Source organism: Trachurus japonicus, chromosome 21, assembly GCF_045865225.1.
Source record: "Trachurus japonicus isolate A0001 chromosome 21, Traja_1.0".
Classification (NCBI taxonomy): Eukaryota; Metazoa; Chordata; class Actinopteri; order Carangiformes; family Carangidae; genus Trachurus; species Trachurus japonicus.
In genome coordinates, this window is record NC_140927.1 from 34,267,961 (window position 1) to 34,290,932 (window position 22,972).

The 22,972-nt window shown below is 42.3% G+C and overlaps 1 protein-coding gene across 1 annotated transcript; it reads right to left on the reverse strand.

The window, feature by feature from the left end:
- Positions 1-914: 914 nt before the first annotated feature.
- Positions 915-22,455, reverse strand: LOC146965668 (NLR family CARD domain-containing protein 3-like). Its single transcript, XM_085765088.1, has 9 exons — positions 22,451-22,455; positions 20,030-20,108; positions 19,641-19,869; positions 17,703-19,506; positions 14,543-14,716; positions 12,973-13,146; positions 10,119-10,379; positions 2,906-2,952; positions 915-1,474 (listed from the first exon to the last, which is right to left on the reverse strand). The coding sequence occupies exons 1-9, from the start codon at positions 22,453-22,455 to the stop codon at positions 915-917; spliced, it is 3,333 nt and encodes a 1,110-aa protein (XP_085621214.1).
- Positions 22,456-22,972: the final 517 nt, after the last annotated feature.

Here is a 22,972-nt window from a genome sequence, read left to right on the forward strand (position 1 = left end):
GCATTTTCCTCTAATACTTTAAAAGGAAATTACAAAAACATAAACTGTCTGTAAAACATGGGGTGTGTATTGAATGAATGGGGAGCACCATCCTGTGGCAAAACAAAAACACACAGCATTTGCTACGTTTAAAACAGTTAAAAATAAAATAAAACCACAAACCTGCGGGCGACGGTTTATACACAAAATGTTGTCATCCGTCTTTTTGGCTCACGCCTAAACATACAGAATGACACTCGTTAGTCTCTGTAATGTTATGTATCTTAAAACGAGGCAGCCGAGTGGCGCCGACATCTGCAACACAAAATAGCCTGCAGAACTTGCTCCGAACTTAAAAACTAGAGAAAAACAACTGATAAACATATTTACATTCTCTGTGCACATTTTTCTTCACACATTCAGTGACTTAAAACCACATTTACATGGAAAACAACAAGAATATGAACTCACCCTCAGGCATAGAAAACGTTTCTGTGAGGGGAAGAAGGGAGGGGCTACAGAAACCTGGAGGACTACGGGGGCTCAGGAGGGACAAAAAGAAAGCAAAATGTCCTCTCACAGGTAAAAGGAAAATAAAACTATAAGATAAATGTATATGTTTGTTTATTAATTCATTTATTTACTGATTCTTTTTTAAATCACGTTTTTGTTTATTTCACATAAGATTATTTACATTCATGGATTAAATCAGTTGATTTTTTAAACTCTTCTCAGTGATTCTCGTAAACTTCTTCTTGTTTTTCAGGTCCCAGTGATTTTTCTGTTGCCATGACGCTGATGAGTTCATTATTAAACTGTGTTCATCTCTGTCCTGTGAAGACGACGTGAGTGAGAGACAGAGACAGACGTGTAGAGACTGAACTGTCTGTTCAACAGAGAGAAGGTTTCTGTGACAGGAGGAGACTCTGCTTCACTCAACACAGAGACACTGAGGCACCAGAACTGCAGAATCCAAACCCAGGATAGAGAGGTTGAGTGAAGGTGGTGTTGAAGGTGTAGAGGTGGATCAGTGAGTCAGAGGAGACTCTGTAGAAGGACAGAGAGCCAGCAGGACAGTCCACATACACTGCTACTCTGTTAGAGACAGAGGAGGAGGAGGAGGAGGAGGAGGAGGAGGAGGAGGAGGAGGAGGTGATAGGTGTCTCTCTGCTATTGTGACAGACCCAGTAACCATCATCAGAGCAGAACAGACTCCAGGACTGATCGTTCCATCCAAACCAACAGTCTCTACTGCCTCCTTTCCTGCTGATTCCTCTGTAACTCACTGATATATAAACGGTTCCTCTGCTCTCGACCTCCCAGTAGCAGCGACCAGTCAGACCAGTTGAACACAGCAGCTGAGACCACTGGTCAAATCTGTCTGGATGATCAGGATATGACTGATCCTCCTCCACCCGTGTCGCCTTCCTGTTGTCGTCAGACAGTTTGATCAGTGTGTTCACTGCGTTTGTGTCGATTGTGAGTGGACAGGAATCTGATGGAGAGAACAAGACACAGCTGCAGTTATTGATCATTGATCAGTTATTGACAGTTTGATGAAGACTCATGAGGTCAGTGATGTGACAGTGTGAAGATGGTTGAATGTGCTGCTTTGTTTCCAGTAGGGATGCACATTTTGAATTTCTTTTCTGACCGATAACCGACGCTCGTTAACCGATTATTAACCGTTAACCGATAAGATTACGACGCTCCATTTTTTTTTTTTTTTTAGCCATTAAAGGGACAGTTCAAAATTTTGGCAAATTTGGCCCATTGCCATAATCCCTATAGTCATAGCAGTAGGTTCGTTACCTTTAATTGTCGGTGCAAGCTATTTTTAGAACGGCGGAGCAGAGCCGTGAGCTGCTCAGAGCTACACTACGGAGGCTCATTATGGGATTTCTTGGTTTCCCTCATCAAACTCATCAAATACAAAATACAAAAACTCCAAAACGCTCTGGTGGACAAGTTGTGAGCTGCACATTCACCACGCTATGAGATAATAACACAACGTTACCACACAGAGTTGTTTTAGAGGGAAATACAGAGACTGTTGATGAAAAACTGTCCCTGAAGGCAACGTGCATCAGTGGTTTTGCATGTATTTCCCTCTAAAACAACTCTGTGTGGTAACGTTGTGTTATTATCTCATAGCGTGGTGAATGTGCAGGTCACAACTTGTCCACCAGAGCGTTGTGGAGTTGTTGGATTGTGTATTTGATGAGTTTGATGTGGGAAACCAAGAAATCCCATGAGCCTCCGCAGCGTATCTCTGAGCAGCTCATGGCTCTGCTCCGCCATTCTAAAAACAGTTTGCTCCGACAATTAAAGGTAACAAACCTACTGCTATGACTATAGGGGTTATGGCAATGGGCCAATTTGCCTAAATGTTGAACTATCCCTTTAAATACACACGTGCGCTGTGACAGCTGATCAGTGCCACATCCACTCTGCTCTGTCTCAGCTGATCTCTCATATGGAGGTTAGATCGTCCAGTGTAGAACTGTTTTAGTTACAAAGTGCAGCCAAACACCAGACTGAAGGAGCAGCAGAGCTCCTCTGTGGAGCTGCAGGAGAGCTGCATCAGCCTCCTCTTTTATTTACTTTTTTCATTTTATTCAGCGCCGTTGTTACAGGTGATGCACATCTATGTCTGTGTAGCTACATTTATGGTCTGCCCTTCCTTCATGGGGGCTGCTGCACATACTGTCAGTCCTCCTGTGGAACTTTTTACCGCGACATATGACTGAAGGCACGTGGAAATCTGCACGTGTAGACACGCCCCCATGAGTTGACGACAAGGAGCTAATAAATAAATAAATAACTGATAGTATTAATCAGTCAAAGTTCTTGTTATCGGTTAACGGTTAAACGGTTCAACATGTGCATCCCTCGTTTCCATGAATCAAAGTAAAAACAGACTTACACTTCCTCAGACCTGGTGTCAACCATGGGACTCCAGCAGGCTCCACCCTGAAAGGAGGAGGGGGGTCAGAGCAGCACCTTCTCTGTCAGCATGCACACATGGACATTACATGGCTCTCACACACACACTGTTTTATCACTGTGTTCACATGGAGGCTGGTATGTCTGGATGAACACTGAGCACAGAGAAGAAGGAGCTGGAGTCTTTATCTAGTGATGATACAGAGCAGGAGGAGACCAGGAGGAAACACTTCATCATGTCTTTTCTCCATCTGATGTCACTGCAGTGTGAGACACACACTTTCACTCTCTGACTCTCAAACTGCACAAACACACGTCACAGCAAAGAAGATGAAGACACAACAGGTGGAGCTGACCAGCCCAGATATCCCACAATGCACCAGGAAAGAAGAAGAGTGCAGCTGTGAACAGTGGATGCACTGCAAAAACTCAAAATCTTTCCAAGAATATTTGTCTTATTTCTTGTCAAAATGTCTAATTTTTAGTCAAAACTAATCTCTTTCCACTTTAAATAAGACTCATCACCTAAAATCAACTTGTTTTTAGATCATTTTCACTTGTTTCAAACAACTTTTCACTGAAATAAGTAGAAAAATCTGCCAGTGAAAGCAAGTTTTTTGTGCTTGTAATAAGAAAGAAAAACTTGCTCCACTGTCAGATTTTTCTACTTATTTAAAGTGGAAAGTTTGCTTGAAAAAATTAAAAAGTGTCTAAAAACAAGCTACTTTTTAAATGTGATGAGTCTTATTTTAAGTATAATTAGATATATTATTATTATTGACTAGAAATGACATTTTGACTAGAAATAAGACAAATATTCTTGGTAAGATTTGGAATTTTTGCAGTGTGGTTTCAGTGTTTGAGGAGGAAGGAAACCAACACGTTCTCACCCCCAGTGCGTCAACAGCCTGACGAACGGTCACTGTCCCTCATCGTCACATGCCTGACTCATTAGGTGCCCTTTTTTCGTCAGGTTTTGACGCGCTCGGCTTTCAGTTGATTCCAATGCAGTTCCCTTCGCGGCGATATGTGACGCTCAGAGCAAGTGATCCAGCCGACCGGCTGCGGCACTGACAGACGCTGTGAGCAGAGGAAAACTTTTTTTTTTTTTTTTTTAACTTTTCCTTAAATCTTTATTGAACCTGATGCTGCTGTGTCTGACGTAGCTTTCGGCAAGGACGTCCTTTCGGTTATTTATTTATTTATTTAGTGATCATGGTGTTTGGTGCAGAATAATCAATAAATAAATAAATAAATTACGTCCTTGTCGGAAGCTGCGTCAGACCAGGAGGGGGGGTTGTGGATTCTACAGGTGAAGACCACTTCCGCGTTCAAAAAGCTGCTCTGTTTAATCAATATTCTGAAGAAAGATCTGATTATTAGCCACAACGCTGTAACCATCCAAGGAAGACTGTGTAACAATATTATGTGCTTCTGCTGAGTCCAAAAGCCCTGTGTAATATCAACTTTATTTTAAGAAAACACGCTTTGTTTCCAATGTCATATCACAGAGAAGCACTACATTACCCATAATCCTAATATTTATCAGCGACGTGTCTGATTGGTTGAGCTTGCTGTTACCAGCAAATGAAAAAATAAAACAAATTGAGCTTATATTATTTTCTTAGTAACTAAAAGGTCTTAACATCTTTTTTGTTTTCAACATTGAATAAAAAAAACGGTGCTATATTGTTAAAATTCAACAATAAAGTGCATAAAAGTTGGCTTGACTTCTTTCTTTTTTTCTTTTTTTTCATAATTTTCACCAGCATCTTTCTGGTCCACATCACATCACATTTATTGTAATTTTTAATTCAATGAGTGACATTTTATTTTTTATCTGAAAAACATTATTATGAATTCAAGGGTCAGAGGTCACTGATTAGTGTTAAATTTAACCTTTTTGACCCTGTTTCCTTGAATAAATCACTAAGACTTTGATGCGGGAAGCTGAGATTTTGATTTGATTTTGTTCAGAGCACTAGGGACAAAGTTTCTGTAGAATTTCAGACCTGTCGGACCTCCAGAAGGGTGACAGCTGACCGTCCAGGCTCGTTTCTCGGCCTTCAAAGCCTAGATTTAGAAGCCTTTTGTCTAATAACGTCTACATTCTTGGGGTTATAAGGCTGAAAGTTTCATGTATTTGTCCGGGGCCATCCACCATGTGCAATTTCAAACCTGTGCGACCTTCACAAGTGTCAAAGGTCGCTGATCTGTGACCTTTTTGACCCCGTTTCCTTGAATAAAACACCAAGACTTTGATGCAGGAAGATGAGCTTTTAATATGTGGTCCAGAATGTCTAGTAGATTGTGTGTGCAAAGATTCAGAGCTCTGTGACATTCAGAAGGGTCACAAATAGCCAAAAAGCAATGCTCCTTTCTCTGACCTCTTATTAAAGGAGAAATGACAGCAATTCTTTAATAGCTTCCAGGTGCTTTGGCCTATCAGGCTGAATTTTTAGCTAAAGGAGCTGGTGTACGATCAGGAAGTAAGGGAGCTGTGCATAAAGCCAATTGGTAAGTGTCAAAGGTCACAGGGGTCAAACATCAAAGTGAATCCAGCCATTCCTGCTTTTTCTCAACAAAACATACACGCTTTAAGTTATCATCATGAAATATTAATAGGTTGTATATCAGAGAGTCCTCTATCAGAATATTTTGGTCCCGTTGCTCTAGGGGCCCCAGGGGGCTCCGGGGGGCCACTTGGCTTTCCCATGCTCCCACAGAGTTGGGTCTCGGGGTGATGGATAAGGGCCTCACCATGAGTCCACAGGCCAAGTTTCAAGTGATTTGGTCGGTTTCTATGGAAACGGCGGCCTCAAGGATACAGAGGAATGCGACTGTTTGAAGCCCCGCCTCTCGAAAAGTAATGGCTCAATCAGGACCAAACACACATCTACGCGTTCATCTTGGGCCCCCGAACCATATATTACGAAATCAGAACTGCACGACTTTTGGAAATGTGTTTAGTCTATTTCGGCTTTTCAGACTCAGAGTCTGTCAGACTTAAAGCTTGAGAGACCCTCTTAGTCAGAAAAGCTGAAATAGACAAAGTATTGACAACAGGAATGTTATTCTCCAGTCAGGAAAAATATCACTTGACATAGAAGCAGCCAATATCAGAGACTTGACAGAAGAGATGCAGTCTCTAAGAGATGCATGGGACACTCTCCTAGCTGAGGCAAAGTTGATAGCTGGGGAAATTAATGTTACACCTCAGTTAAGCAAGGAGTCCAGCCGCCAGAAGAAAAGGCGGAGATTCCATGATGAAACCGCTGAAGAGGAGACAACTCAGGAGAGTTCAGAAACAGTGTTTCGGAACACTGTGTTTTATACAGCCATGGACAGTATCATCAGTGACTTGGACACTAGGTTCCAGGGCATTGCACATATTGTCAACGAGTTTTCTGCTGTTCTGAAAGTTGGGCAGATTAGTGAGGGCAAAATCTCTTCTGTGTGCCAACCACTGATCACAAAGTATTCTAGTGATCTTACTCCTGATTTTGAAAATCAAGTAAGACACCTAAACAGTGTATATGCAGCCAACTTCCCCCCTAACCTGTCCCCTCTTGAACTCCTGAATGCAATTTGTAAGCTGCAGCTGCAAAGCATCTTTGGAGAAGTGTGCATCGCCTTGCGCATATTTTGCACCCTGCCAGTTACTGTTGCTGGTGGTGAGAGAGCGTTCAGTAAACTAAAAATGATAAAATACTATTTGAGGTCCACAATGTCTCAGGAAAGACTTTGCAGTCTTGCCATGCTGTCAATTGAGAGTCAGTTGGCTAGAAAGCTGGACTTCAAAGACCTGATAAGTGATTTTGCACATGAGAAGGCTCGGCGTTGGGCTTTTGGTGAGAAGAGTTGAGCAAGGACCAGTGATTGAAAGGTTGCTGACTCAGTCGGCAACGTTATATTATATATATATTTGCCATTCTTTCATATATTAAGTTCTACTTAAATGATGAGAAATCATATATGGCCATTTTGTATTCTGATGGCGTTTTTGTTTTTGCTGAGATTTTTTTCTCTCCACTGATTATAATTGCTATTTTTTCATGGAAGAGTTTATTTCCAATTTAAGAATCAGTGGTGCAGCAAATAAATGACTCAAAATGAATTCCATTGTATTCAGAGTGCTCAGTTCTTCCCCTACTGTACATGTCAACTGTCATGCTGTTCTTCTTTCACAAATATGGTAATGATAGTCAAAAATACCATTAAAATGCATAATTGTATGTAAAATAGCATCAACCGCTGTGTTGGGGGCCCTGTAAAGATTCTTTTCATGGGGCCCAAAATCCCTAGCGGCGCCCCTGACTGGGGGTGAGAACGTGTTGAGGAAACACACTCAACACGTTTGTTAGAGCTCAGTGAAACACACAGTGGGTCTCATTCATGAAACATGAGTAAATCTGTGTGTAGATTTGCACATAAAAGCTCACTCTACTAAAACTCTACTCCGGATTCATGAACGGTGCGGGAAACTCAGATTTGATCGTAAACACGTGTGTAACTTCATGAATGCCAACCCATCGTAAACTAACAACACACCCCCGGTGATCAGCAATTAGCATAGATCTCCATACATGAATAGCCATATAAGGAGATCCTGACCACCATATTAGGAGGTAGGTGCATCCTGCTCACCTGCGGCCATGACGTAAACAAGGAAAGAGGGACAGAGAAAAAAAGAGAGAGATTGCGGATCGAAGTCATTTTGGGTGAAGTGGAGTCCAGAAAAAATATTTAATTCTCTTCTGTTAGTAGTGGTGTGACTGGGACAGGTCAAAGGCGTGGAGGGAAGAAACAGATTTAGTGAATTAAGTAGGCCTGTCCTTGGTTGATTAGATAACCGTTTAAGAAGTAAAACCAGAATAGTTCGATATGAAACATGAAAAAAAAAAATAAACACAACTACAGAGCTACAGCAGCGACGGGGGGAGGAGGTTCTTCACAGCCTCAGCTGTATAGGAGCATGAAGTTATATAGGCAGGTTATATTGTTACAGAAGCACCAGCCGTCTGTCACAGCTCCATCCAAACCGGTGCCGACTGCGCTGCTGCGCAGGGTGAATTGTGCGCCCACCGAGCGTATACTGTAGCAACACAAAAAAGTTTTTTACAGTTTTATATCAGATTATTATCATCATTAGATGGAGCCTTGACGTGTTTGTGCGTGTCCGATCCCTAAAACGTCTCTCTCTCCAAATATTTCTAATTGTTTGTCATGTTTAAATTACGTGTTTCAAAGGCGTTGGCGTATTTTGAACATGAGAGAGAGTAATACGGATTAAAATTGTAATTTTCAGCAGTGACAAGCAGTATTTATTTGCATTCCTACATTTACACAAGCGCAACACACAGTCCAGAGCAGGTGTAGATTTTGTGAGTAGCTACGAAAAAATCAGCACTACTAAAAGATTGATGAATGCGGAAATCCACGTAAATTTGCGCTGCTCAGGGTTTACACGCAAATCCGTGCTGCTCACGTTTCATGAATGAGACCCAGTGAGTTTAGTGAGAAACACTGAGTGTGAACACAACTTGTGTTTGTTTGAAGAAAACTCCCCAGGAAGCTGAAGAATGAGGCTGTGAGCAGGTTTCCACAGGAGCCACAGCAGCAGTGAGTGGATGAAGGAGCTCTAATAGAAACCATCTGATCACAGTGACAGGACGGATCAGGATCTCATGATCAATGACTCTGTTCTTCTCTGCTCTTCACACAGATCAGCTGCAACACACTGACTCACTGAGATCAGTCACATCATGTGGAATAAAGCAGCCGTCCTCAGGACCAGTCCTGAGCTCCATCAAACCTGTCCACACATTTTGACTGGACTTGAAGTCAGAGTCCAGAGGAAGCAGAGAAACTGTAGAGCAGAGAGAAGCAGGCTCAGCTCAGAGCACATGGACTCAGACAGGAAGTGAAGCTCCAGCTGCTGGAGACTTTCATTAAGGAGCCACTTTGTGGCTTCATCTGATCTGGAGTCAGCACACACACAGTCTGAAAACAGCTGTTTGACCACACACACATTCAGCCACAAACACTGATTATTACACTGTTCACTACACTCACTTTCTTCTGATTGACAGCTCCAGGCCTCTGGACAGTGAGGACATCTGGATGTCACACTGTGATTTACTGTCTCCTCAACACAACAACACATCTCATCAGGACAAGACCAGGATCTCAGAGAGACTGAGCTGATTATTGATCATCAATATCTGACCAGACAGAGACCTGATGGTGCCGCCTGGTTTCTGTCTCTTATTTCCTCCTTGGTTGGAGACGCTGGGAGACGAATGTCTCTGAGCAGTGGACATGCTTTGATTCTTGTTGCTGTGTTGTTGTTAGTGTGTCCACACTCAACAGGTGTCTACAGTCTCTGGGACTGTTCAGGTCAAACACTCTGTTGGTTCAGGAGCAGTTCAACCAGCTGCAGCTGAAATGTTTCCCGATACACTCTGAAATAAAGTCTGATCCAAACATCTGGAGAGACTCAGAGCACAGCTGCCAACAGCTGCTTTCATCACTGACATCTCTTCTCCTGAATATGACACAGTGAGTCATCATGAGACACTGAAGTCATCATGAGGAGAAACTCCTGATCCCAGTAGTTCATCACTGTGACTGATGAAAGCTGCACAGCTCATGTTTGAAACACTCTGAGATTTTGGCTTCAGTATAAACTGTGTTGGGACGAGTCAAACTGTGACAGAGGATGTCAGTGGAGTGGGCAGAGCTTCACTGTGGCCTACACCACCTCTGGATATGGTCTGAGTGATGGGATATGGTGTCATCAATGCATGGATCACCTGAGACAGATGTTAATACCAGGTGTGACCAGGTGTGAAGGGGGCCATAGAAAATGTTCCAGCTCCTCCTCCTCTATCAGACAGTGTGTGTGGCTGCAGCAGCCTCTCCATACCTGAGAGAGTCCAGTCTCCAGTCTGGGTCCTCCAGTCCAGCAGACAGCAGCTTCAATCCTGAGGCTCCTGGATGGTTGTAGCTCAGGTCCAGCTCTCTCAGATGGGAGGGGTTGGAGCTCAGAGCTGAGGCCAGAGAAGCACAGCCTTCCTCTGTGACCAGACATCCTGACAGACTGAACACACACAACAACACACAGGAACCCTCTGTCAACACCTGCAGCTGTGTTCAAGTGGCATCAGATAAACAGCTGGATGGATCCTCACCTGAGAGTGTCCAGTCTACAGTGTGGACTCTCCAGTCCACCAGACAGCAGCTTCACTCCTGAGTCCTGCAGGTTGTTGTTACTCAGGTCCAGAGTCTCCAGTCTACAGTGTGGACTCTCCAGTCCAGCAGACAGCAGCTTCACTCCTGAGTCCTGCAGGTTGTTGTTACTCAGGTCCAGGTGTCTCAGACTAGAGGACTGGGAGCTGAGGACTGAGGACAGAGCTTTACAGCTTCTCTCTGAGAGGTTACAGCTGCTCAGTCTGAAGAGGAATTCGAGGAAAAACACTCACATACTCAATATGAAGGAAATAACAGGTTAGAATCATAAATACATAACATTTCAACACAAAGCTGAGAGTTTACAGTGTTTCTTACTCAACATGTTCCAGTTTGTATGAATAGATTTATAGATAGATTTGATTATATACTGTGATCTCTCACTCATCTTTGTATATCATATATCCTCCTGAGACCCGGCAATGCATTTTTGTACACTGTAGTGCACATCATATTCAAACCCATTTCTCTCATACTAAACATGTCACCTTATTAAGTCCTGTTGTTCACTACAGAGGACAACTGGCCCTTTCCAATGATATGTTGTGTGGGGGGGTGTGACCTTCCAAACTTTCTGTGCATCTCTTTTAAAAATGGCCGACATCGCAACAAGCAGATTTTATGGGAAAGAGTACAAGTGAGCATGAAATTTACAATTTTAAGTATTTTGAGTCCTATATGTTGATTGTTTATTATAAATAAGCATCTCAGCAACACTGAAGTCAATTTTCAGAACTGAATTGTTTACTTTTCATATGAAAAAAAGCAAATTTTACTAATGTACACTGTAGTGGACATCGGGACTCTGTACTTGTGTTTCCGTCACATTTCTTTGGGAACAGCTCATTGACAGAGGCTGAGTAAATTCTTATATTCTTAAATAGTTGAGGGGGATTCAGAAATTGATTTATCAGAGGATAACAGTCCATGGTAAAATGATGACCCTGTAGGAGAGTGTAAAAGTTCAGATGAGGAAGAGCCAGATGAGGGAGATCGAGACAAAGAGCTGACGTAGTGCACCATTGGTTTCTATGGGCCGAAACCAAAACATAGGGTTTTGAGGTTTTAAATCAGTGCAAAATTAATGCCCATGGAAATATACTCCAGAAAACAGGTACCTTGATTTTGTTCTTGACTCTAAATAATGATTAAGCAATGAAAACTGTTCATGGATGGACAACAAGCCTTTAGTTGAGGCATTAATCAAAATAGCATAAGATGCAACCTGTTTGTCTTTTGCTCTAAAACGTCTGAATGGTCAATGAAATACCATCTCTAATGATGAAATCACAAAGATAAATAGTGTAGTTGATGAAAAACAATGAAAACCCTATAATTGACATTAGTTTTTATAATATATTACTGTATTTTACATGATAATTCTAGTCTTTCCATGTACATTATAAGCATCAAAATATTACACGTTTGAGAACAATATAGTCCTGTTGTACACTACAGTGCACAGGTTATAAAATTAAAATAAAATAAAAATTTCAGATTTTTTTCTTTGCAATTTGTTCTTTACCATCCCAACACTTAATTTATGTAAAAAAAAAATCAAAATCAAAAAACTTTTTTTTCCTGGGTCTCAGGAGGATATGTATATATTTGTTTTGTTGTTTGTACAGTGTTAAAATCACAGACTCCACCCTGCCTGCATCACCACAGTCACACAGCCCTCTGCTGCTGCCGCCTGCTCTCGCCGACCTTCCAGGCGAGGCTCAGTTCATCTCGAACGCACCTGATGTGACTGTACTGACTTCACTTCCTTTCTTTATTGATTATGTTGCTCATGTTGTTTGAATGTTATCATATTGATTTTTATCTCATACTAGAGACCTGAGTTTGACCTTAAAGTGAATCACCAAAACTGTGGATGTGTTAATTAAGTAAAAAAAAAAAAAACTTCATTTATCTTTATTATTTGTTTGATGTCATAATGTGTAATGTTCCTTTATTATTTCATTGTACAGAACAAATCATCCACTACCTACACCAACCATCATCTATATTGTTTTCTCCAAACGATAAAATATTGGGACAGATTCCTGGAATTAGTGTTTTAATGTTCACACCACTTCAGATGTTCAGTGAGCCACCACCACCACATGCAGTTTAGTTTCATCAGTTAGTGTTTGTGTCAGTTCACACTTAAAAATATCTCCGTATAAGTTCAGTTCATAAAGATCAAAATGAACTAATTCATGTTCATTTGTTCTGTTCATTTAAATAAATAATCAGCTGTTGAAGAATCACAGACATGAGTTACATTTAGAACTAAAAAACAAAATGTTGAGATTGAGAAAATATTTTCCCACATAAACAATGAGTCATGTTCTGCTGAAAGTGAAAGACCAGGTGTAGTGAAGGTGTAAACTGTATGTGGAAATATCCAGGGGCTTTTTTCTTTTTTCACTTGTTTGTTCATCAAACTGCTTCAAACACTTAAACAAACTGTCTTCAGCAGTGGTAGATGTGTCTGTACCGACTCTGTACCACAGCAACATACTAATGATGTCTCCATGGAGACGTCATGAGACGGGATGTAAAACTGTCATAAAACCTGAGCAGTGTTCACTCTGGTGACAGTGAACGCTGCTCAGGTTCATCATTTATAAACTGATTCATTCAGTTCAACGTTCACTAAAAACATGAACATGTCCAATGAAGCACAGCCTTCCTCTGTGACCAGACATCCTGACAGACTGAACACACACAACAACACACAGGAACCCTCTGTCAACACCTGCTGCTGTGTTCAAGTGTCATCAGATAAACAGCTGGATGGATCCTCACCTGAGAGTCTCCAGTCTACAGTGTGGACTCTCCAGTCCAGCAGACAGCAGCTTCACTCCTGAGTCCTGCAGGTTGTTGTTACTCAGGTCCAGGTGTCTGAGACTAGAGGACTGGGAGCTGAGGACTGAGGACAGAGCTTCACAGCTTCTCTCTGAGAGGTTACAGCTGCTCAGTCTGAAGAGGAATTCAAGGAAAAACACTCATATACTCAATATGAAGGAAATAACAGGTTAGAATCATAAATACACAACATTTCAACACAAAGCTGAGAGTTTACAGTGTTTCTTACTCAACATGTTCCATTTTGTGTAAATAGATTTATAGATAGATTTGATTATATATTGTGATCTCTCACTCATCTTTGTATAATCATATATGTATATATTTGTGTTGTTGTTTGTATAAATACAGTGTTAAAAATCACAGACTGCCTGCATCACCACAGTCACACAGCCCTCTGCTGCTGCCGCCTGCTCTCGCCGACCTTCCAGGCGAGGCTCAGTTCATCTCGAACGCACCTGATGTGACTGTACTGACTTCACTTCCTTTGTTTATTGATTATGTTGCTCATGTTGTTTGAATGTTATCATATTGATTTTTATCTCATACTAGAGACCTGAGTTTGACCTTAAAGTGAATCACCAAAACTGTGGATGTGTTAATTAAGTTAAAAAAAAAAAACTTCATTTATCTTTATTATTTGTTTGATGTCATAATGTGTAATGTTCCTTTATTATTTCATTGTACAGAACAAATCATCCACTACCTACACCAACCATCATCTATATTGTTTTCTCCAAACGATAAAATATTGGGACAGATTCCTGGAATTAGTGTTTTAATGTTCACACCACTTCAGATGTTCAGTGAGCCACCACCACCACATGCAGTTTAGTTTCATCAGTTAGTGTTTGTGTCAGTTCACACTTAAAAATATCTCTGTATAAGTTCAGTTCATAAAGATCAAAATGAACTAATTCATGTTCATTTGTTCTGTTCATTTAAATAAATAATCAGCTGTTGAAGAATCACAGACATGAGTTACATTTAGAACTAAAAAACAAAATGTTGAGATTGAGAAAATATTTTCCCACATAAACAATGAGTCATGTTCTGCTGAAAGTGAAAGACCAGGTGTAGTGAAGGTAAACTGTATGTGGAAATATCCAGGGGCTTTTTTCTTTTTTCACTTGTTTGTTCATCAAACTGCTTCAAACACTCAAACAAACTGTCTTCAGCAGTGGTAGATGTGTCTGTACCGACTTTGTACCACAGCAACATACTAATGATGTCTCCATGGAGACGTCATGAGACGGGATGTAAAACTGTCATAAAACCTGAGCAGTGTTCACTCTGGTGACAGTGAACGCTGCTCAGGTTCATCATTTATAAACTGATTCATTCAGTTCAACGTTCACTAAAAACATGAACATGTCCAATGAAGCACAGCCTTCCTCTCTGACCAGACATCCTGACAGACTGAACACACACAACAACACACAGGAACCCTCTGTCAACACCTTCTGCTGTGTTCAAGTGTCATCAGATAAACAGCTGGATGGATCCTCACCTGAGAGTCTCCAGTCTACAGTGTGGACTCTCCAGTCCAGCAGACAGCAGCTTCACTCCTGAGTCCTGCAGGTTGTTGTTACTCAGGTCCAGGTGTCTGAGACTAGAGGACTGGGAGCTGAGGACTGAGGACAGAGCTTCACAGCTTCTCTCTGAGAGGTTACAGCTGCTCAGTCTGAAGAGGAATTCAAGGAAAAACACTCATATACTCAATATGAAGGAAATAACAGGTTAGAATCATAAATACACAACATTTCAACACAAAGCTGAGAGTTTACAGTGTTTCTTACTCAACATGTTCCATTTTGTGTAAATAGATTTATAGATAGATTTGATTATATATTGTGATCTCTCACTCATCTTTGTATAATCATATATGTATATATTTGTGTTGTTGTTTGTATAAATACAGTGTTAAAAATCACAGACTGCCTGCATCACCACAGTCACACCTCACCACACCCCCTAAGGTGATATAACCCCGCCCTCTGACCTTTGACCCTCTCTTTCCCTCCAAACATTTGCCTGAAGACAACATGACTGTACTGACCTCACTTCCTTTCTTTATTGATTTAAGTTGCTCATGTTGTTTGAATGTTATCATATTGATTTTTATCTCATATTAGAGACCTGAGTTTGACCTTAAAGTGAATCACCAAAACTGTGGATGTGTTAATAAAGTTAAAGAAAAATAACTTCATTTATCTTTATTATTTGATGTCATAATGTGTAATGTTCCTTTATTATTTCATTGTACAGAACAAATCATCCACTACCTACACCAGCCATCATCTATATGTTTTCTCCAAAAGATAAAATATTGGGACAGATTCCTGGAATTAGTGTTTTAATGTTCACACCACTTCAGATGTTCAGTGAGCCACCACCACCACATGCAGTTTAGTTTCTTCAGTCAGTGTTTGTGTCAGTTCACACTTAAAAAGAACTCCTTAAAAGTTCAGTTCATACAGATGAAAAATGAACTAATTCATGTTCATTTGTTCTGTTCATTTAAATAAATAATCAGTTGTTGTTTTTCAGTAGAACCTCCTTCTACCTCCATCACCAGCCTCTAATCACTGCCACTAACAAACTCTATGAATTAATGAACCTGAAGAATCACAGACATGAGTTACATTTACAACTAAAAAACAAAATGTTGAGATTGAGAAAATATTTTACCACATAAACATTGAGTCATGTTCTGCTAAAAGTGAAAGACCAGGGTTTTTATTTATAAAACTGTGCGTGGGATCGTTACTAAAAGGGTACGTACGCCCAAAAGCCAAGTTTTGCGTGTGCCAGTAAATATTCAGACTTATAAAACCCTGCGTACGCACACTTGCAAGCAAACTTCCCTTTATAAATCAGAGAGTTCCTACAAGTGTGCGCAGTTGAATCTGCTTCACGTTCCGCCCTGTACACGCCCTGTTTTAACCGTAGATGGTAAATGCAAACCACCACATGAATGCGATCTGCATGTCAATGAGCCTGACGTTCTGTTGTTGTGAATTAACTGCAGGTGTGAAAGTGGCAACGTTACGTGTTGCTGCAGCTGTTAACGGCGTCAGCGGCACAGAGAACACGCGGTGTTGTTTTGGTGCGCTGCCTCTCAAATGCTGGACCCGGTTCGGCACATAGTTACAACAATGACAACAGTTCTAATCTGAAACCAGTTATTAACCATTCATCATGGTCTCCCTCCCCCTCCTTTCTCCTCCAGCGGTGCCATGGTGCAGAATTACATACGCACGGGGCTCACCGCTATATTATTTACAGTAATTAGACTGATCGATAAAACGTTGAATAATTAGCGGAATCAGTTACATTCTGAGGAATGATCAAACATGACACTTCTCTTGATAACAACAAAACAGAATGTAACAATTGTGCGAACGATTACTGGATTTTTTTCCCAGGGTTTGAGAGTTAATTGACCCTCGATCATACGTTCACAGTATCATAGGAACATATAGTTATTTACGCCATGTATTTATTCCATGCAGCCGCTGCGTCCTCTCCTCCTCCTGCGCTCTGGGAGTGGACAATATGACGGAGAGATGGTGGTGATTAAATATAGAGAAGGAATTTTGATTTTGAATTTAAAGTTAAATTCTAAGAAGATGTTTCTGAAACACCAGTCCGATGCAAAATAAGGGCGCTGTTGAATTAAATCACCGTGGCAACATGGATCTAACGCATAATCCTTCTTCTCACTCTACATTTCCTGAGTCTGACTTCAGTTCACCACCACACCGTCTGTGTCGCCAATTCCCCTTTTCCTCCAAACCATGCGGACGCATGGCTCAGAGTTTGCTTAGGGCTGCGCACATTCTCCCGTCAAGTTTGTTTTTTATAGATCACAACCTTGGCGTGGAAAGTCACGTACGCCACTTTCAGGCCCGTTTTGTGCGTACGCAATGGTTATAAATGAGACCCCAGGTGTAGTGAAGGTAAACTGTATGTGGAAATATCCAGGGGCTTTTTTCTTTTTTCACTTGTTTGTTCATCAAACACTCAAACAAACTGTCTTCAGCAGTAGTAGATGTGTCTGTACCGTCTGTACCACAGCAACATACTAGTGATGCTCGGCCGTCTCCATGGAGACGCCATGAGACGTGATGTAAAACTGTCATAAAACCTGAGCAGTGTTCACTCTGGGGACAGTGAACGCTGCTCAGGTTCATCATTTATAAACTGATTCATTCAGTTCAACGTTCACTAAAAACATGAACATGTCCAATGAAGCACAGCCTTCCTCTGTGACCAGACATCCTGACAGACTGAACACACACAACAACACACAGGAACCCTCTGTCAACACCTGCTGCTGTGTTCAAGTGTCATCAGATAAACAGCTGGATGGATCCTCACCTGAGAGTCTCCAGTCTACAGTGTGGACTCTCCAGTCCACCAGACAGCAGCTTCACCCCTGACTCCTGCAGGTTGTTGTTACTCAGGTCCAGGTGTCTCAGACTAGAGGACTGGGAGCTGAGGACTGAGGACAGAGCTTCACAGCTTCTCTCTGAGAGGTCACAGCCACTCAGTCTGAAGAAATGATCATGAGGAATTAAAGAAGAAAGGAGTTTATTATCTGTCCTGTTGAAAGACAGAAGGGTTTTTATATAATGATGAATAAATCCAACTATCTCTACACTTACATAGCTTTGTTAGAGGCTTTGACCACTGGCAGCAGCCTCAGAAGAGCCTCCTCTGAAGCAGAGTATTTCTTCAGGTCAAACACGTCCAGATCTTCTTCTGATGACAGTAAGATGAAGACCAGAGCCGACCACTGAGCAGGAGACAGTTTATCTATGGAGAGACTTCCTGAGCTCAGGGACTGTTGGATCCCCTCCACTAGAGAACGGTCATTCAGTTCATTCAGACAGTGGAACAGGTTGATGCTTTTCTCTGCAGAGGGAGTCTCTTCAATCTTCTCCTTGATGTACTGGACTGTTTTCTGATTGGCCCGTGAGTCACTTCCTGTCTGTGCCATCAGACCTCGTAGGAGATTCTGATTGGTCGTCAGTGAAAGACCCAGGAGGAAGCGGAGGAACAAGTCCAGGTGTCCATTTGGACTCTGTAAGGCCTCGTCCACAGCGCTCTGGTAGAAGTTTGTCTCTGCAGATTTGACTCCTGTTGTTTCAGTCTTCATGGAGGTTGTTTGTTGTTGTGACATCAGGTTGAGTCCAGAGTTGATGAAGGTCAGATGGACATGAAGAGCAGCCAGAAACTCCTGAACACTCAGATGGACGAAGCAGAACACCTTGTCCTGGTACAGGCCGCTCTCCTCTTTAAAGATCTGTGTGAACACTCCTGAGTACACTGAGGCTGCTCTGATATCGATGCCACACTCTGTCAGGTCTGATTCATAGAAGATCAGGTTTCCTTTCTGCAGCTGCTCAAAAGCCAGTTTTCCCAGAGACTCAATCATCTCCCTGCTCTCTGGACTCCAGTGTGGATCTGTCTCAGCTCCTCCATCATACTTGACCTTCTTCAGTTTTAGATGAACCACCAGGAAGTGGATGTACATCTCAGTCAGGGTCTTGGGCAGCTCTCCTCCCTCTCTGGTCTTCAACAGCTCCTCCAGAACTGTAGCAGTGATCCAGCAGAAGACTGGGATGTGGCACATGATGTGGAGGCTTCGTGATGTCTTTATGTGGGAGATGATCTTTCTAGCCTGCTCCTCATCTCTGAACCTCTTCCTGAAGTACTCCTCCTTCATTGGGTCAGTGAACCCTCTGACCTCTGTCACCATGTCAACACAGTAAGGAGGAATGTGATTGGCTGCTGCAGGTCGTGTGGTTATCCAGAGGCGAGCAGAGGGAAGCAGGTTCCTCCTGATGAGGTTGGTCAGCAGCACGTTGACTGAGGTGGACTCTGTCACATCAGTCAGGATCTCAGTGTTGTGGAAGTCCAGAGGAAGTCGACACTCGTCCAGACCGTCAAAGATGAAGACGACCTGGAACTGATCAAACCTGCAGATTCCTGCTTCTTTGGTTTCAGAGAAGAAGTGGTGAACAAGTTCCACCAAGCTGAACTTTTCCTCTTTCAGCACATTCAGCTCTCTGAAGGTGAAGGGAAATGTGAAGTGTATGTCCTGGTTGGTTTTGTCTTCAGCCCAGTCCAGAGTGAACTTCTGTGTTAAGACTGTTTTCCCAATGCCAGCCACTCCCTTTGTCATCACTCTTCTGATTGGTCGCTCTCTTCCAGGTGGGGCTTTAAAGATGTCTTCTTGTCTGATGGTTGTTTCTGGTCTGTCTGGTTTCCTGGACGCTGTTTCAATCTGTCTGACCTCATGTTCATCATTGACCCCTCCAGCCCCTCCCTCTGTGATGTAGAGCTCTGTGTAGATCTGGTTCAGAAGGGTTTGGTGTCCTGCTTTAGAGATCCCCTCAAACACACACTGGAACTTCTCCTTCAGGACAGATCTGAGTTTACGTCCACAAACTGGAGCAAAATATTCTGAATGAAAACGCAAGAAATATAACATTTAAATTCCTCTAAATAACAACTATGAACATGTTTCCCTCCATGTGTTGATGTCAGTGAACGTCTCATTTGTCCATCATGTTGAATCTTTAGAGAAATCCTCTTACCGCTCTGCAGACGCTCAGCCAGCTCCTTCTGCTTCATCCTCCTCAGGAAGTTCACTGTGATCTTCACTAATGCCTCTCTGCTGCTCCTCCTCTGCTCTTCATCCTCACCGTCCAACACCTCCTCATCCTCCCTCTGACTCCCTGAGCATTCTGGGTAATCTGGACTCAGAGCCTTGTGCATCTTCTTCAGCTCGTTCTTGACAAAAGTGACCATGTTCTCCTCCAGCAGCTGGAACAGAAACTCTATGAGTGACAGCATCAAACTAAAACCATGGAGCCAAACATCAGATCCATGTTGGACAGACTGACAATCCACTGGTGTCAAATTGCAGCATGGAGATGATGGTGAACACAACAGATGCAACAGCAGCTGTTGGACATGTCCTCACCATAAATATGGAGCCCAGGTGTGTTTGATGCTGCTGGGCAGACTGACCACTGGGAACCTCTGAGCTCTCCTGGTCCACTCTGTGGAGGAATCAGTGTCAAGTCAACATCAGGACAGAGAGATAATACAAGATGGACTTTATATGTCCCCTGAGGACGTTCACAACAGACAGAGACACTTTGGTTTCAGACCTGGTCCAACAACACGTCGTACAAACTGGTTCTTTTCTACAATAACCTGAGTCTGACTGTCAGTTACAGCTTACATCTGATCAGCTGATCCACGTCCTCCTTTAAAGGTAATGATCCGTTCATTTGACCAGTTGCTCTTTAAAGACAGACAGCTGGGTTCAGGAGAGTCTGGTCTCTGCCGCTGGATCCTGAAACAACAACACAACTCATGTTTGACAGTTTTAGGTTTTTATAAGAATTCTCTGCAAAGTTATTTTAAGGGTTACAAATGTGAATGAGTTCCTTTTCCTACATTTTGTAACAATGGGCCTCATTCACCAATATCTCTTTAAGTTCATTCATCTTCTATACAGCTCATCCTCACTAGGGTGGAGGGTGAGCTGGAGCCTTTCTCAGCTGACTCTGGGCAGGAGGCGGGGTTCACCCTGGACAGCTCACCAGTCTATCACAGGGCCAACATATACACACACACATTCAAACCTATGGGTGATTTAGAGTCACCAGTTCACCTGCATGTCTTTGGTCTGTGGGAGGAAGCTGGAGAGAACCCACACATGCACGGGGAGAACATGCAAACTCTACATCAGATTCATGAACGTGTTGTTAAATCAAGAATGTCAGAGAAGGTGAGTTGAGAAGGAAAGTTAAAGGGATAGTTCAACATTTTGGCAAATTGGCCCATTGCCATAACCCCTATAGTCATAGCAGTAGGTTTGTTACCTTTAATTGTCGGAGCAAACTGTTTTTAGAATGGCGGAGCAGAGCCATGAGCTGCTCAGAGATACGCTGCGGAGGCTCATGGGATTTCTTGGTTTCCCACATCAAACTCATCAAATACACAATCCAACAACTCCACAACGCTCTGGTGGACAAGTTGTGACCTGCACATTCACCACGCTATGAGATAATAACACAACGTTACCACACAGAGTTGTTTTAGAGGGAAATACATGCAAAACCACTGATGCACGTTGCCTTCAGGGACAGTTTTTCATCAACAGTCTCTGTATTTCCCTCTAAAACAACTCTGTGTGGTAACGTTGTGTTATTATCTCATAGCGTGGTGAATGTGCAGCTCACAACTTGTCCACCAGAGCGTTTTGGAGTTTTTGTATTTTGTATTTGATGAGTTTGATGAGGGAAACCAAGAAATCCCATAATGAGCCTCCGTAGTGTAGCTCTGAGCAGCTCACGGCTCTGCTCCGCCGTTCTAAAAATAGCTTGCACCGACAATTAAAGGTAACAAACCTACTGTTATGACTATAGGGATTATGGCAATGGGCCACTTTGCCAAAATGTTGAACTATCCCATTAAAATGTCCAAACAAAAATCTACAGGGAGTAGGCTTGGGCGGTATTACGGTAATACTGTATACTGCAGGTATTTAAAAATAGCAACGGTATCAGTTTCAATACCGTCATGAAAAAATGCAATGCACTTATACAGGAGATGAGGATTAAATATTAAATAAAAGTCATTTAATGTCTAAAATTGATTATATGTCCAGTAGCACTTATGTGTGGTTGAATTTCCAGTTAGTTTAATATGTTTTAGCCTACTTTTACACCCCACCGCCCTACCCCCTCTCCGCTCCCCCGTCCGACACGTTCCGCAATAGTCACACTCACTCACACACATCACACAGCCAGATAGCTCTGCACACAGTTTATTAACTTGATTAGTTTCAAAAAGTCGGTCAGGTTTTACCGTTATGCCCGTTTATCACCAATAAACACAGTAGATGAGCGTGAGTGACTGAGCTGAGCTGCGACGGGTGGGGTGGGGGGGCAGCGGCGTGGAGCGGTGCGGGACTCTGACTGCAGCGGGGACTATCATGTCTCTGCTCCGTGACACTGTGAGACTGACCGCCGGTGAGCCTGTGGGACGGGTCCGCTAATCGTTGAAAACAGCAGTGATAAGTCGGAAAAAGTCGCTCTTGACAAGAAAAAAAAAAAAAAGGGACGGGACCTGCCGTGCCGTGTAAAAAAAAAACAGCGAGTGCGTGTCATGACTTCCTGTATCTGGCCCTTCAAAATAAAAGTCCTATAGCCTTTCATATACAGTTTGGTCATATTGATTTTGACTTAATTTTGACAAGACAGGGCTCCAAATGTTGTTGTTGTTTTTTTTCCTGCGACCAATCGACCAATGAGATTTTGGTCTGCTAATGTTTAGCCCTAGTAGCCTATTCAGTTTCTGAATGGTGAAGACACAAGCGAATGCCACTTACGTCATCATTTTTAATTAGTCACGGTAATACCGTATACCGTGGTAAAATGTGGAGGAAGTTTGACGGTATCAAAATTTGGATACCGCCCAAGCCTAACAGGGAGCGTCAGACTCCAAACATAAAAAGACCTTTAGTGCTGAAGTGGAGCGACTGCTGCAGGAAGTGAACAAAAAGCAGCTGTTATATTTAGTAGCGTCAGCAGTGGATGCAATAACAGAAAGAAAGATGCATGGGATGCTGTCAGTCATTCACTGAACGTGTGTCTGAGTTATAACTCAGGTTTTAATGAGAATCATTGAAATGTGACTCCACAGGAAGAACGTTCAACAGAAACTCAAAACCTTTGAAATGTAGTTTTGTCTCTTACATCTGATCAGCTGATCCACGTCCTCCTTTAAAGTTAGTGATGAAGTCCTTTGAGTCATTGCTCTTTAAAGACAGACAGCTGGGTCCAGGAGAGTCTGGTCTCTGCTGCTGGATCCTGAAACAACAACACAACTGATAAATGTGCATGTTGGAGAA